Source organism: Numida meleagris, chromosome 1, assembly GCF_002078875.1.
Source record: "Numida meleagris isolate 19003 breed g44 Domestic line chromosome 1, NumMel1.0, whole genome shotgun sequence".
Taxonomy (NCBI): Eukaryota; Metazoa; Chordata; class Aves; order Galliformes; family Numididae; genus Numida; species Numida meleagris.
The window spans coordinates 1,994,610-2,009,050 of NC_034409.1; the positions used below are offsets into that span (position 1 = coordinate 1,994,610).

Genomic DNA, 14,441 nt, shown 5'->3' on the forward strand with positions numbered 1-14,441 from the left:
TTCTTATCCTCTGGAAGATTCTCACAATTTAGATCATCTGAAGCTGGGTGACGTTTTGGAGGAGCTGGAGGTGAAGTTACCTGGCTCCTGTGCATGTACACACAAACATGCACACACCACAGGCCAACACAGGGCCTGCCCTCCTTACCAGGACATTCCAGCTCTCAGACCTGCAGAAAAACAAGACAGCAGTGATCCATTCTCACAAAGTTCCAGCTTAAACCAAGGTGCTATTATACGACAGGACAGGGACTCCATCCACATGAATTTCCCTTAAATACCTGCAAAAGATTCCCTTACAGGTAAGCCAGAAGTTTAAATCACAACCCAAGATCCAAGCGGAGAAAAGCAACGGCAGAGACGCCTTACTCATTTACTTTACCAAAAGACCATGACGTTTCCAAAGTATAAGTTTCTGATTTTAGAAACTGGCACTACAGACATCTGGATGGACAGCTGGGGAAACAGAAAGTGCATGTGTGATCCATCCCACCATCGTGCATTGAAGAACCATCAGAGAGCGCTTACAGAAAAGCAAAGCCCATTTAAGATTACAAATTGCAACATATAAATAAGCTGAAGTGAAGCTGTTTCGAGCCACGTCAGAAACTACTGTGCCAGAAAACAGAGTACACCTCTTCTCAGTTTTTCAAAAATCCACATTAAACTTTTTCCACAAAATAACTTACTTTTATGTGCACCCTGGTTTTAAGGGACAAATTTCTGCGACGTGTTTGAAAGCGTATGAGTGTTTTCAATTGCTCACAGCCAGCAGCAAGACCTTTCTCCTCTCCTTCTCCAGTTACAGCATCAGTATGCAGAGCCTTAACTTTACCTTCTTCAACCAAAGCCAACCACTTTCTCTCTACTCCAGTAATTTGTTACCATTTATTTTTCTCCTTAAAAAAAAAACAAACCCCACAACATTAAATCCTTGAAGTTTAGTGGCACCTGTAACTACAAAAAGGAGCCCTGTCACTTTGAACCTCAAACGTTACCCTGTACACCTGAATTTCCTAAGCCCCTCGGTACGGGAGTCATTTCTTTTTCTTGTTCTGCACAGCAAAGAGCAAAGCAAGGAATACTTAATATTCTTGAGATTATACATGTTCCTGCTAACACTGCAGAAAAGTAAGCCAAGGGCATCTTTGCTTGTTTCAGTTCTATTAAAATGTGTGGCAAGGATGAGGAAAAGTCAACACGCCGTTTGCCAAAGAGAAAGGATCAGAACTGTTTGGGAAAGGAACTTTGCAGCAAGAACTTTGATGGAGAGAATTACAAAACAGGACAGGATGATGAAACAATAAATATCCATCAGCTTTTCAGAACACCCTGAAAAGCAAAAAGCATGAAAAACACACAACAAAGAGAAGAAATGTCAGCCTGCATGCCAAGTGTATGCATGTTACAAACTCGTTGGGGATTTCCAGAAGGGTTCCCTGATCAGTTCAGTTGTTTTTTCGTTTTCATTTTCCTCAATGAGAATCCGCCTCTCCTGTAAAATACCTGTAATTTGTACTTGGCAGCTGGATGGCTGCATATGCCTGTCTCATTAGCCAGAGCTCAATAGGATTAGAGTAATTCCAACTGGATGTTAGTCTGTTAAGAGACGTTTTTATGCTACAGTAAAACAGAGATCCATTCAGCCAAGTCTCATTGCCCCTTTTGGTTTTACATAGTTAAAAATGCAGACTGTACAAACGCTTAATTTGGTGGAGCTGCTTTCACTGAAGATAGGATGGAGAAGATCATCAGGCAAAATCCCTAGAATGTTTTTAATCATGAGATGCACAACTTAGTTCCTACAAGAATGAAACAAACCTTGCTACTTCCCCAGTGTCAGTGAATACACGACGGTATTAGGGTAATTTTAGAAGTCTGTTGGGACTATTCATCCCAGTAGAAGTTGATCTTTTAGATCACAAGCCTTCTTCATCTCTGCTTTCCAGCACCCAGTTCAAACAACGAACACAGGGAGCAAGTGGAAAGATTCCTACAGGAGTCCAGCAAGGTGCCTCCACTGAGCCAACTGAGACAGGAACTGCTGATTTCCAAAGGTAAACACAGAAGAAAATGCATCCACTTTGACCAAATGCAATTGCCATCTCTACCACTTCTGCAAGAGACAAGACATTATCATCCCAGAAAACAGAATGACCCCAGCAGCTCTGGCCCTCCTTCCTCAGCGCTGCGGATGAAGGAACAAGGCACGCTGGGACAAACGAGGACCTCCAGTATGTTTGAATCCACCTTCATCTGCTGCTTTACAGCAGTTCAACAGATTGTAGCCATCAAAAGCTAACCAGCAATTCTGAACACCGGGACACCAGACCTCTGACACCGTCTCACCTGTGAATTCACCCCTAGAGCGTAATGGATTCATTTGAGGAGGGGGGGTAAGGAAAACACGAGCTGCAAACTCTCTTCAAACCATGCCCAGAACTCAAGGCAGCCTTATAATGTAAAAGCACGGAAAACAAGCCATCGTTATTTCACAAGCTAATAAATTTCTTCCATTGTTGTGAACTGAAAGAACACAGTGTTCACTAAGCTATTCAACAGCAGAAGAAAACAAACACCATTGTAGGATGCATCATGTGGCACAACAGATAACTACAGGAGTACAGAAATGCTACACAGAGCTGAGCAGCTGCAAAACTGTGGAGAGATTCACCTCCCTTCATAACGCTGCACTTCTGAGCTCCAAATGCACTCCAGCCCCAGCACCATCACAGCTCCCAGCACCACAGAAAGCACACTGCACGCAGATTAGCGTCTAGTTTGTGTAACACCCGTGTTCCCACAAACGTGCACAGCTCATCTGTGCCAAACCGCTCCAAAATAAGCTTTGATGTGGATGAAATGCACGACGGATGACTTTACTCTGTCACCCTGTGACCAGGATGAGTGCCAACTGAGAATACCCACCGGGGCATTCACAAAGAAAGTGCTTATCCTGGGGCATCCTGCTGCACTCAATACAAAAAGCCCTCTGCAAAGCCAGCAGCAGCACTGCAGGTGCTTTAGGTGCTGCTGCTTCAGCTGGTGATGCTTGTTACCAGCCACAAAGCTTGATGGCCACCGAGTGTTTGGTTTGCACACAGAAATACATACAGCGACAGCTGAAATACTGGCATGCCTGAAGAAAACTGCTTGCCTTCCTCCTGAAGGGATCCACCAGCAATGAGGATGCTCCACCAGTGTTTCCAACTTCAGAATCCTGTTGGACACTGAAGATTTGGTTTTAGCATCCATCACCGCAATACCTAACCTCATTCTGAAGCATCAGACAAGCAACTGTGCTTTCCTACACCCCTCATTTTATTCTTCGCAGGCCATTAACCCAGATAGCTCCTGGACAGAGAAATCCCTGAATTCCTCAGCTCTGAACACCCAGGCCAACCTCCGTGCTTTGCAAAGCTCTGCATGCCCTTGCAGCACACCCAAGCTCTTGGTCTTCTGAACCCAAATTCAAGGTTCACTCCACACCGCTCTTGCTTCATCTCAAAACCCCACTGCCTCCTTCACTGCGGTGTATTTTTCCTTGAAATCCTACATTTAGTTAGCCCCCCCCACCCCTGTATTTGACATCTTCGCAAACGAAGAAGTCCGTATTAACCTTGAAGACCATTCATTTGCAGGCACAGGCAGCAATCTCGAAGTTACAGGACCAGCAGCAATCAGATTTCAGACTCAACAAGAATTTCTGTTTGCACCAATCAGTCCCGTATCCCCCCCACAAGCCCCTTGTTACCAAGGGCTTTATTCTTTTCTATAGGGCAGATAGGTAATTTCTTTTGCTCACCCACGTTAAGTGCCAATTTTAAGAGGAAACTGATAATGAATAATAAATGTTTCATTTCTGCAAATTTGCTTTCTCTGATGCCTCCAGCTTGGCTGGGTGGATAAACTGCCTGCCTATTTTACCTACCCTAAAGCCAGCAGTAATCATCCTTAGCAGGGCTAAGCTATGGATTACAAACAGTTTTAAATACCAGTTTCTTGACTAGCAAATTTCTTTTGCAGGCAGAACACTGTAGTAACACTACGTAGGCATTATGTTACTGCAGAATTTTTTATTGCATCAACGTGAAAGGACAGATACTCTGTGCCCAAGTATGCACCCTAGAAAATACATGTTAAGTGAGCACCTGCAACATGCAGTCCTTGTGGGGAGGTACAAGGCTTATCTGGCTGGGAAGGACTGTTCAGTCCCCTTGTGAACACTGCTGGGGGGTTTCAGCATCTGGAGACCCCTGTGGAGTCCGCTCTTCCTCTGCTCCCCAACATCAGATCATGTACACTCAAACATCTGGGTTCAAGGAGGAAAAGAGCAACACGATGCACAGGTGAGGTTTGGAAATCCAGGAGGAAGGCTCCATCACGTCTGCATCAAGATCCTTTACAAGTGCAATTCACTTGCCTTCACTCAGCATCGCTTATTCACATGAAAACACTCATTAGAGACAGTGGGAAACACCGACAAGAAAGGCAAGCTGATCAAATTGAAATATTTCTCACCTGATTGAGAAAATGAACATTTGAGCGAAGCATAATTGCGAGTGCTACAACAGCAGGGGAGCAAACAGAGCTCCATTTTTAACAGCAATCCCCAGCAAACTTTCTGCCACCTGTTTCGCTATTGCTCGGTACCGTATCCTATGCTTTGTTAAGCCCACCCATTCCTCGCTTTCAAACACCTCTGAAGCCACAATAATGCAAACAGCTTGTGGTATCAACTGCACACAACACAGTTTGGCTTAAAGCTTGTCATGGAGAAAGCAGAGGCTATGCTTGAAGTGCGTCCAACTGAGGTGACTCCCTTACGTTATCACCTTCTTCTCCAGGAAAAACAATGCCAGGAACTGTTCAACAGAAGAAGCCTCAAAGCACGGCCTTGGCCCACACAGACAATTTTTGACCAAACAATGTCTGCAGTTGAAGAAGTCAGAAGAAAGCAGATGCTAGAAGCAACAAATAATCATTTAAGCAGAGTGGATGTCTAGGAAGACCGCACTCCTCTCTGCAGGAACTGGCTGCAGTGTGCCAAGGAGATTTTGCTGTGAAAGAAAAAAGAAATAATGAGGGTAAAAAGAAACCCATTACAAGCTTGTTACTCCTCATATGGTGCCTCTTGCTGATGATCGTGGCCACGCATCCATTACAGCATTTGCTTTATTATTGTGGTTTGAAGCCTTGCGATCGTTGCCAGACACCTACGGCTGCGCTAACACCTGGAGGCAGCCACACCACCGGCCACACAGACCGACAGCCCAAGCTCTTCGTGGGTGGAAATCCCACAGACAAGAAACAACAGCAGGAGAGTAAGAGAGAAGAGGTCAGGATGCATGGGAAAGGAATAAAAAAGAAACAATCTGAGAGCGCCTGCCCACGTCTCATCCGTCCAGCAGAAGCAATCCTAGTCAGCCACTTACTCAGATGCTGTCAAGTTGCAAATAATCTGAGTGCAAGTTGTTGGGAGGATAAAGCATTGGCCTCACAGATGCATGGAAGATGCATCCAAGTGCTGTGCAAGAAGCTTTACAGGAAAATGCACTCATTCATTAATGCTTCTTCCTCCTCCAGAAGAGAAGAAGCTGTAGCAGGGAACACAACATCACACAGGGCTCGGATCCTGCTCATTTCAGAGATCAGGTCTTGTCCTGACAATACTGAGCAACATCTAAGATCAAATGTGCATTATGAGGATGCTGCCAGAGGCATGACATTATTTATTACGGGGCTCTGAGCAACCTGGTCTAGAAGGAGGTATCCCTGCCTACAGAAGGGGGAACTAGATGATCTCAAAGGTCCCTTCCAACCCAAACCCTTCCATGATTCTATGATTTAAGCAGAATAAAACACAACTTAAACCACGGATGGAGAAAAAAATCATAGAATCATAGAATGGCCTGGGTTGAAAAGGACCTCAAAGATGATCAAGTTTCAACCCCCCTGCTGAGTACAGGGTCGCCAACCACCAGACCAGGCTGCCCAGAGCCACGTCCAGCCTGGCCTTGAATGCCTCCAGGGACGGGGCATCCACCACCTCCCTGGGCAACCTGTTCCAGTGCGTCACCACCCTCTGTGAAAAACTTCCTTCCAATATCTAACCTAAATCTCCCCTGTCTCAGCTTAAAACCATTCCCCCTTGTCCTATCGCTATCTACCCTCACAAACAATCGATCCCCCTCCTGTTTATACGTTCCCTTCAAGTATTGGAAGGCCAAAGCGTATCTAGAGCAGCTCACCAGGTTTTCCCCCCTCTGCTGTGCCGGCCTGAGACCTCAGGAGGCCGCATTTCAACACAGCACAATGAGAAGTAAGTTGTCGAGCACCCTGGGACAAGCACAAGCACACAGCAGCCCACTGTCTACACCGCTCGATACATTTCCAGAGGTTCATTAAACCAAATTGACTTATTTGAATTTTATAATTGAAAATTGCAGTCTTAAAGACAAGTCCCAAATGGGGTGATCTACAGCTTCCAGCACTATTTAACCTCGAAACGTAGAATCTGAGAATACATGTTTTAAAACCCCTGCCAAGTCCCACTGAAACCACCATAAAAAGTTGCTTCATTAGGAAATAAAAAGTCTGCTTGTAACAGTCTGGAAAGAAGAAAAGAATCCAAAAGGTATTTAACAATTTAACTCAGTAGCAACACGTTGAATGCCTTCTCATCATTTTCGCAGGTTGCTCAGTTGTTCCTAATAAAATCTGGATTTGAAGACATGAGTTGAAATGCTCACGATGCTGGAAAGAAGGCAGTCAGAAGCTGCACCGTACAAGTCAATAGGTGTGGAAAGCAGGATATCACTCTCAAATGGATATAAAATAAGGGATTTTTACCATTAAAAAATAAATAAAAATAGTGAAACGTGGGACCAGCACCTCCTTCCTCACCAAGAGGAACACAGGGCATCCAGCCTCCACACCGACAGATCTCTGCTGTGCAAACAGAGAAATAACTCACCCCTCTGCAACGGGAAACAGCAGAACTGAGTCTCCTCAAAATGCTGTTAAACACAGAAAGTAAACACAGCATTATAAAACATTTTCCCCCTCTGCTTACATTCTATTAATCTTTCATGCTGCTTACACAGTTGGTTAGAGCACTTTCAACAGAAATTAATGATCTTTTATCATTGAGGACTTGCGCATGTATGCACGGCAGCCGTAGCGAAAAGGCTGAGCTTACAGCCATCTAAACAAATATCATCAGAGCTTTCTTTATTCTGCTAAATTAACCACCCTTTAATCAAATTTCTCCCGGCCAGTACAAACAACGCAGGTATGGTTAGCCATCGGTTGATTTCTGGAAGAACAGTAAAGGATTGGACTGCTCATATTTAAGATGACGGCTCCAATAGAAGAATCTTAGAATCATTCAGGTTGGAAAAGACCACTGAAATCATCCTGTCCAAGCAAAGTACTACCCGGCGAGTACACGTCATTCAAGTCCAGGGGGCCACGGGCACTCCTTTCCTTTCAGTGCAATTCCTCTGAGAACCACGCATCCAGCACAGGGATGACATGAATCACCACGCTCCCGGGAGAAAAATGAAGTCCTGAGCATCAATTCTTTCAAATCTGCAACAGTACAAGCTGCGCGGCGCTACCCGGACCTGCTGGCTGGGTGATAAAAAGAGGAGTGCTCAGGGGCTGCTGGTCACCCTGCGCTGTGAATCCATCCCCGCAGCCGCCCAGCCTCAGAGCAGCAGCGTCGCACCCAGCAGCGAGGGGCTTTGCAAATTTTGTTATTAACTTGAAGGTTTCCATCTTGCGCTGGAAGGGAGAGTTGGTGGAGGGTAAAACTGCAAAAGTTGGTAGCACAGAGCTAGTAACCATTTATTAACAAAACTGCCTATTTCTGCTTCCTTGTTTTGTAAAGAACCCGAGTTCTGCGCTGTGCGTTCTCTACAGCTGAAATAAAAGCTGCAAGGCTCTGTGCCTCGAGCTATAGCAAAACGTGGTCACACACACCGTGCTCCTGCATAGTGTTGTGTGTTCACACCTGTACCCTACCCTGTCTGTTGCTCTTTAACCTAAGTACCTGTGCCAAGCTGCAATTCAATGCTTACCATGCGTTGTACACAAGTGTCCCAAGATCGCTTCAGGAAAATTTATAGTTTAGAACCGTATTCTGCCATATACAATTTCTTCTCCAAGCATTTCCGAGCTACTTATATTTTAGAAGAACTGCTGCTTCTATAACATTGGAAAACGCCATTTGCAATAAAAGTGGTTTTAAGAGACCATTACAGTACATACAGATCAGAGTAACTCAGCTTTATTTCTTGTAGCAGCTATTTCCCAAATGTTAACAGCGAGGGCAACAGCTACACATCCATCTCTCTCACTCCACATCACAAACTGGGATCTCACTTCTATTGCTTCAGACAGAAAGAGGCGATCAAATGCCAGGTCGTTAGTAAGAAACCATTTAACAAACTTCACTGTAAATGTAATGAAAATAATGGTCAGAACCCATTAAAAGGGAAAAGGGGAATCTCGCTTGTGAAAAATAAAATACGTTCAAGGTTTTTTGCCCATAATTTCAACTCCCGCAGACATAACAATGGGAGACGCACTCCATCTTGCCTCACTTTTAGTTCTCCTTGACATCTGTCACACGCGTTTGCCCGTGTGAAAACTTAGCAAAAAGATTTCAATAAGGTCTTACAGAGTCAGTGCTAAAGTTTGTTTTCTCCCAATTAAAGCAGCTATTAAAGGCCAGTTTTAAAAAACAGAAAGCTTTAATTGGAAAGAAAGACGCCTAGCAATAAACAAAAGGCAGACATTCACCAATTAAAAATCTGACGAGATCTTTCAAAAAAAACCCAGCATTTGCTAAATGCCAGGTTGCTTGTCTCAGACTACAAAAGCTGCTTCAGCCAGCTACCAACAAAACAAAAGGTTAAGAAAAATCAATATACATACACATTTGTCCTCTGAAATATTAATATATATATATATATTCTCTAAATTGTTCCCCAGCAAATGAACAGGACGTCCTCTGTTCTCTGCGCTGCTTTTTTAAAAGAGCGTGACAGTCCACGTGATGAGTACTGGACCTCTCTAATGAAAGCTCCTGGTCTCCATTTGAACCCTAGAATCATGGAATCATGAGTTGGAAGGGACCTTTAAAGGCCATCTGGTCCAACCCCCCAGCAATGAACACGGGCACCTACAGCTGATACCCAGACCCTATTCCAGAAGCCACAACCCCAAGAGCAATATCTTACCAAAATGGTCACGTAACTCAGCAATGTGAGCAACGGGGCAAATTGAAGATACTCTCATATCCCCAAAGGCTCAGGATAAAGAGAAAAAGGCACCCCATGCTGGAGCAAAGTTAGGGGTTTTATTAATGCACTTTGCAAACAATCATATTCTCAAACAGTCCCTACTTCTGGAAGGCTTACTGCTATGAATATACTTACACTGTGCCCAAGAACACATCGCTCACTCCTGGCAGCGTTCCTACAGGACAGGCATAGCATCATCCAGCTAACACATTTTGCTAACATCCTGATGCTCCCGTAGCCTTGGGCCTGAAACACAATCACAGCATAACGCCATAAAACAACTCACTCCTGGCCTGCAAGACACGTTTTACCACGGTTAAGTGAATTGAATTGCAGTTGATGGGCATGTACAATTAGGTTTTGGAGCCAGTGAGATACCATGAGGATCACAGAGGAGACCTGAGTGAGGTGGCTTGCTACATTGACACAGCTGGACTGCTCCAGCACAGGCACCAGGCATCTGCACCACCAATCATCTCTCCAAGATGACCTTCACAGGGTTATCATCTCCCCACAGGACTTTTCCTTCAGCTCTGTACTCTGGCTACCAAGCAGCCAGAGTGACTCCTTGTGCTCAGGAAACAGCTTCTTCCCATCGGTCCATACTAGAGCCTGGCAACAACCGGAGAACCAAGGAGAACTCGCTCAGCACACGGCTCCTCCTGCAGGAAACAACTCCCAGAAAACAATTGCACTCCCAAGCACGACAGGAAAAGCTGACGCTTCACGGGGACAGATAAATGACTGACAGCAACATGGTCTTTGCCTGCTGCATCTTCCTTCAGCTCAATTATCTGCATGCAAAGCAGCTGGAAAGCAACACTGCAGAGACGAGCAATGGCTCCACATTTCCAGGCCATGCAGAGATGCAGTTCAGGAGCGTTACTGTGGGTTCAGAGATCTCAGAACCTCTCTGACACTCCTTTTTAAAAATGACTGGCCAACTGCTGTGACAGAGCAAACCCTAACACTGAGGTGGGACATGTATACTGACTTTTATGTAATTAATTTCCCTGCAGCAGCAGCACTATGATTTTAAACCAGAGCCCAGCTTACAAAAAAATGCCACTTCTCAATTTCTCTGCTCCTGTAATACATTAAAGCTTTGTCAGGGATTTGGCCCCAAATACTCTCACTGAAAGCGAGACCAGATCTGCTCCTTCCAAGTCCAGTGACGTAAGTACTGAGTCCCCAAATCTACATCAGAGGAAAGCAAATCAGTCTCTTCAACAGAGAGCTACTTAGCTTGAGTAAATATAAGAAATTAACCCTTCATTAATAAAACCATTTATATTTATAAAACACTTATCTCCACACTTTAAAGCATTTTACACATTAAAACGCTGATCTAAACAACGTTCCCTTACACCACCTTTGCTGTTACAGAGTAAAATACCATAAGGCACGAAGAATCACAGGGGTTGGGAGAGACCTCTGAGATCATCCCGTCCAACTCCCCTGCCCCTCTGGTTTTGTTTATTTGCAGCAGAAGAATGCAAAGTTTTCCTACTTTTCATCCATCATTCCCTTTCATAGGTATTTTGCACGAGGAACAACAGGAACAAGCAGCCTTCTAAATAAAGAGGGAAACACAAGCGTTAAACCAAGAGGACTGGCAGGAGAAACTCTACACAAATGTTTTGGAAATAAAGCCATCAAGAAAAGAAAACTTTGCTGCATTTCAAACCAACAGCAGACTGCTAAGATTTCTGATATCTTTCTGAAGCTGAGTGAAGCCATAAGAAAGATAAATTCAACTCACCCAGGTCTAAAGTTGCTCGCAGTGGTAATACTATGAACACACAAAACAGCAAGTAATGTCACCTGTTGCTTAGGAGGTTCCTATTCACCCAGGTTGCCGTGCAAAAACAACACACAGAGCAAAGTGATTGAAATTCCTTCACGTGCCGTTTGCTTTTTGTACTTGGCTAACCGTAAGAAATGTGAATATTAACACAACACTTCTTCCTTCCTTCGCAATCAGTTCTACTTTCAGGTTTTCATGGTCTGGCTCAATGCTACCCATCAAGCACTGCAAAGAACCTCTACATCCACACCAAGTTCTAATTACGTTTTGGAGGTTCACTTATCAGGCTGTTCTACTGAATAATTTTCATTTCATGAAGTCAATATCCTCAATGTTACATCTAAATGCTGGACATAAGTTAACTAAGGTATCAGTGCATGTAAGCCAAAGATTATTAGACAAATACAATTTCTTACTTGGTAAGAACTTAACGCTCATTCTCATTTTATATCATAAATGAGAAGACAAGTTTAAATGTATTGAAGTAGAAATCTGGAAATCCCTTACGATTATTCTTCAATTTCTGTTGGAAATTATAGAAAACATGCCAAAAAAAAAAGAAAGGTTATTAAAGGAAATGTTGCAGCAATTAATTTATACTATTCATTCTTCCACTGTTCACAAATTACTGTATTTTCTTTAAGTGAAAGTTACCCAGCTATGACTAACCAAGCTGCCTGTCTCACTTACTCAAACTCGAGGCTGACAAAGAAATAATAAGCACAACACACTTGAAATCCACACTACCTACCTTTGGCCAAATATAAGGTATAAAAGCACAGTAAAAAAAATCAGGATCTGATTTTTTTTGTATGCTTTTCCACAACTACCCATGTTATATATTACGCAAGCATTCCAAGCAAACTGAAACAATTGCACCCATGAGAGTACACAGGCCTGGATGTAAAATTTTCATAGTCGCATACTTGGGTATTCACCACTTGTTATACACGAATTAAAAAGTTGTCAAAGTACACCACACCATTACCATCAAATCATCGTTACGTGATATCAATGTATACACTTCTCTATCTGCAAAATAGTTGGCATCACATACACATGCAACTCCAACCTGAAAAAGAAATCTTCTTTTTTATAGCTCTTTTTCTTAGAAAACTAACAAGCTAGACAGTTGTCAGTCTGTGTTAACATCACCTTTCATTCATTTTTCAGCATGATGCTTTGTTCCCTATTAGCACACGCTTCCGAGACCGCAGTCACGAACCTGGGAAGGCCAAGCAGTGCTGTGAACCAGCTGCTTTGTTTGGTTGCCGTCTACCTCAAGTTTGCAAGATCTGAAAGACCAGCTTCCAGAAATAATGAAAAGAATTTAGCCCTAAACACTGTGATTCATACAGTACTTCAAAATCAGATCATTACACGTGCTCGGTACTGAATCGTTACTAATATAACTTCTCCAAAGTAGAACAACTACAGTTTCTCACAGAGTAGTTTCTTGTGAAGTAGGAACTGGAGTTTGTAAGTTCATTACAAGGCACAATATACAGTAGTAGGACTGCTTGTTGCCTACAACCACTTTGGGAAGTGTACGTAAGACCAGCATTTCAAAGCTTAAGTGTGGGAAATCAGCTGCCAACTCACTGAGTGGAAGCAGCCCAAAAAAGACTTACAAGCCTTTAGAAAAGGCACAGAGGGAAATAGCAAAATGCCAGGTCTTGCTTGGCTCCAAGATTACCACAGAATCACATTCCAGGGGAGGGGAATGTAGGAACAAGGGCAGACAAAAATCAAGTCAGAACATGACTAGACACAGCTGCTTTCTCGTCATCCCCTGCAATGCAGCGAGACTAGCTGAGGTGGCACTTTTTCCACTCTCACATCCTAAAATAGGATGGAGCCATAGAACCACAGAATCATTAAGGCTGGAAAAGACCACTAAGATCATTTAGTCCAACCTTGAACCTACTCCCACCATGCCCCTCAGTGCCACATCTCCATGTTTCTTGAACATCTCCAGGGACAGTGACTCCATCACCATCCTGGGCAGCCTGTTCCAGTGCCTCAGCACTCTTTCTCAGAAGAAACTTTTCATAATATCCAAACTGAACACACACTGGACTTCCTAGTCAAGCCTTATTTCCAGCCAGCCTCATTTTTTACTCAGTGCTGCTGTTTGTTTGCAGATGAGGGTAAAGTACAGATTCTACAGAAGTAGGGAAACGGTGCCTTGACTCTCAACAGTATGGCACAAGGCTGGTGCTCACTGCAGGTCTCACTCCTCTGACCTCTGGATGCTCAAAAGCCATGGAAAGGGGAGCAGAATCACAGAATGGCTTGGGCTGCAAAACACTTCCAACTCCCTGCCGTGGGCAAGGTCAATTAGAGAAGGATCAGGATGCCCAGGGCACCACCCAAACTGGCCCAGAACACTTCCAGGGATGGGGCACCCACAGTTTCTATGGGCAGCTGTGCCAGGGCCTCACTACTTTCATTGTGAAGAGCTTCCTCCACATCCCTAATATATATCCACCTCTTTGTCTAAAACCATTACCCCCTGTCCTCTCACTACGCTCCCTGATAGAGAGACTATTCCCATCTTTCCTGCAGGCCACTTTCAGGTACTGCAAGGACACTACTAGGTCTCCCTGGATCCTCCTCTTCCCCAGGCTGAGCAGCCCTATCTCTCTCAGTCTTTCTTCATCAAAGTGCTCCATCCACCGAGCACTTTCGTGGCTTCCTCTGTATCCCCTCCAACTGCTCCATCCTTATGCTGGGGGGCTGTGGGGGGACGCCCTGAGCTGAATGCAGCACTACAGGTGGGGGCTCACGAAGGCGCAGCAGAGGATGCCCCACTCCAGCCCGGAGTCCTCCTCACAGCTGTCCGGGCCCTGCAACGACCCCGAGCTCTTCAGGCCCCCAGAGCACCACAAGGCCCACGTACAGCCCTCAGTCGGTCCTGAGGGCGGGCCGGGAGGCTGCGGAGCGGGGCCGCGCCGCCCCTACCTGATCACAGAGATGAGCAGCCCCGAGGGGTCCTTGCTCCTGCTCATGCTGCTCCGGTAGCGCCCCACCACCTCGCCCGCCGCCATCTTGCGCCCCCTTCAAACACAGAGCAACCGCTCCTGCTGGAGCGGCGCAGCCAATCACAAGAAAGGGAAGCGGGCTACCAGCCAATAGGAGGCTGGGGGAGGCGGGGAGAGAGGGATCAGTTTTCTATGCATTGTGAGGAGGCACCGCGGTGCCTTCTGGGACTTGTAGTTTCTGTGGCGCTACTTCAGCCTCAGGGGTGCGGTTCTTCCTGATTCCTCCCCGCTGTTTTCTTGCGCAGTTTGATTTAACCTTCTAAATCTCCGCTGATTGGA

General features: G+C 44.9%; 1 protein-coding gene across 5 annotated transcripts in view; it reads right to left on the reverse strand.

The window, feature by feature from the left end:
- EXOC4 (exocyst complex component 4) overlaps positions 1 to 14,235 on the reverse strand; it is a 397,026-nt gene extending 382,791 nt beyond the window's left edge. For 3 of the 5 annotated variants that reach the window (XM_021384283.1, XM_021384284.1, XM_021384288.1), the window contains exon 1: positions 14,083 to 14,235. In XM_021384283.1, the coding sequence (XP_021239958.1) occupies positions 14,083 to 14,168 (86 nt within the window). In that variant the 5' untranslated portion in view covers positions 14,169 to 14,235. Of the gene's footprint in view, positions 1 to 9,446; positions 9,558 to 11,073; positions 11,175 to 14,082 lie in introns of those variants that run through there. The other 2 variants (XM_021384285.1, XM_021384286.1) reach the window with 2 other exon arrangements.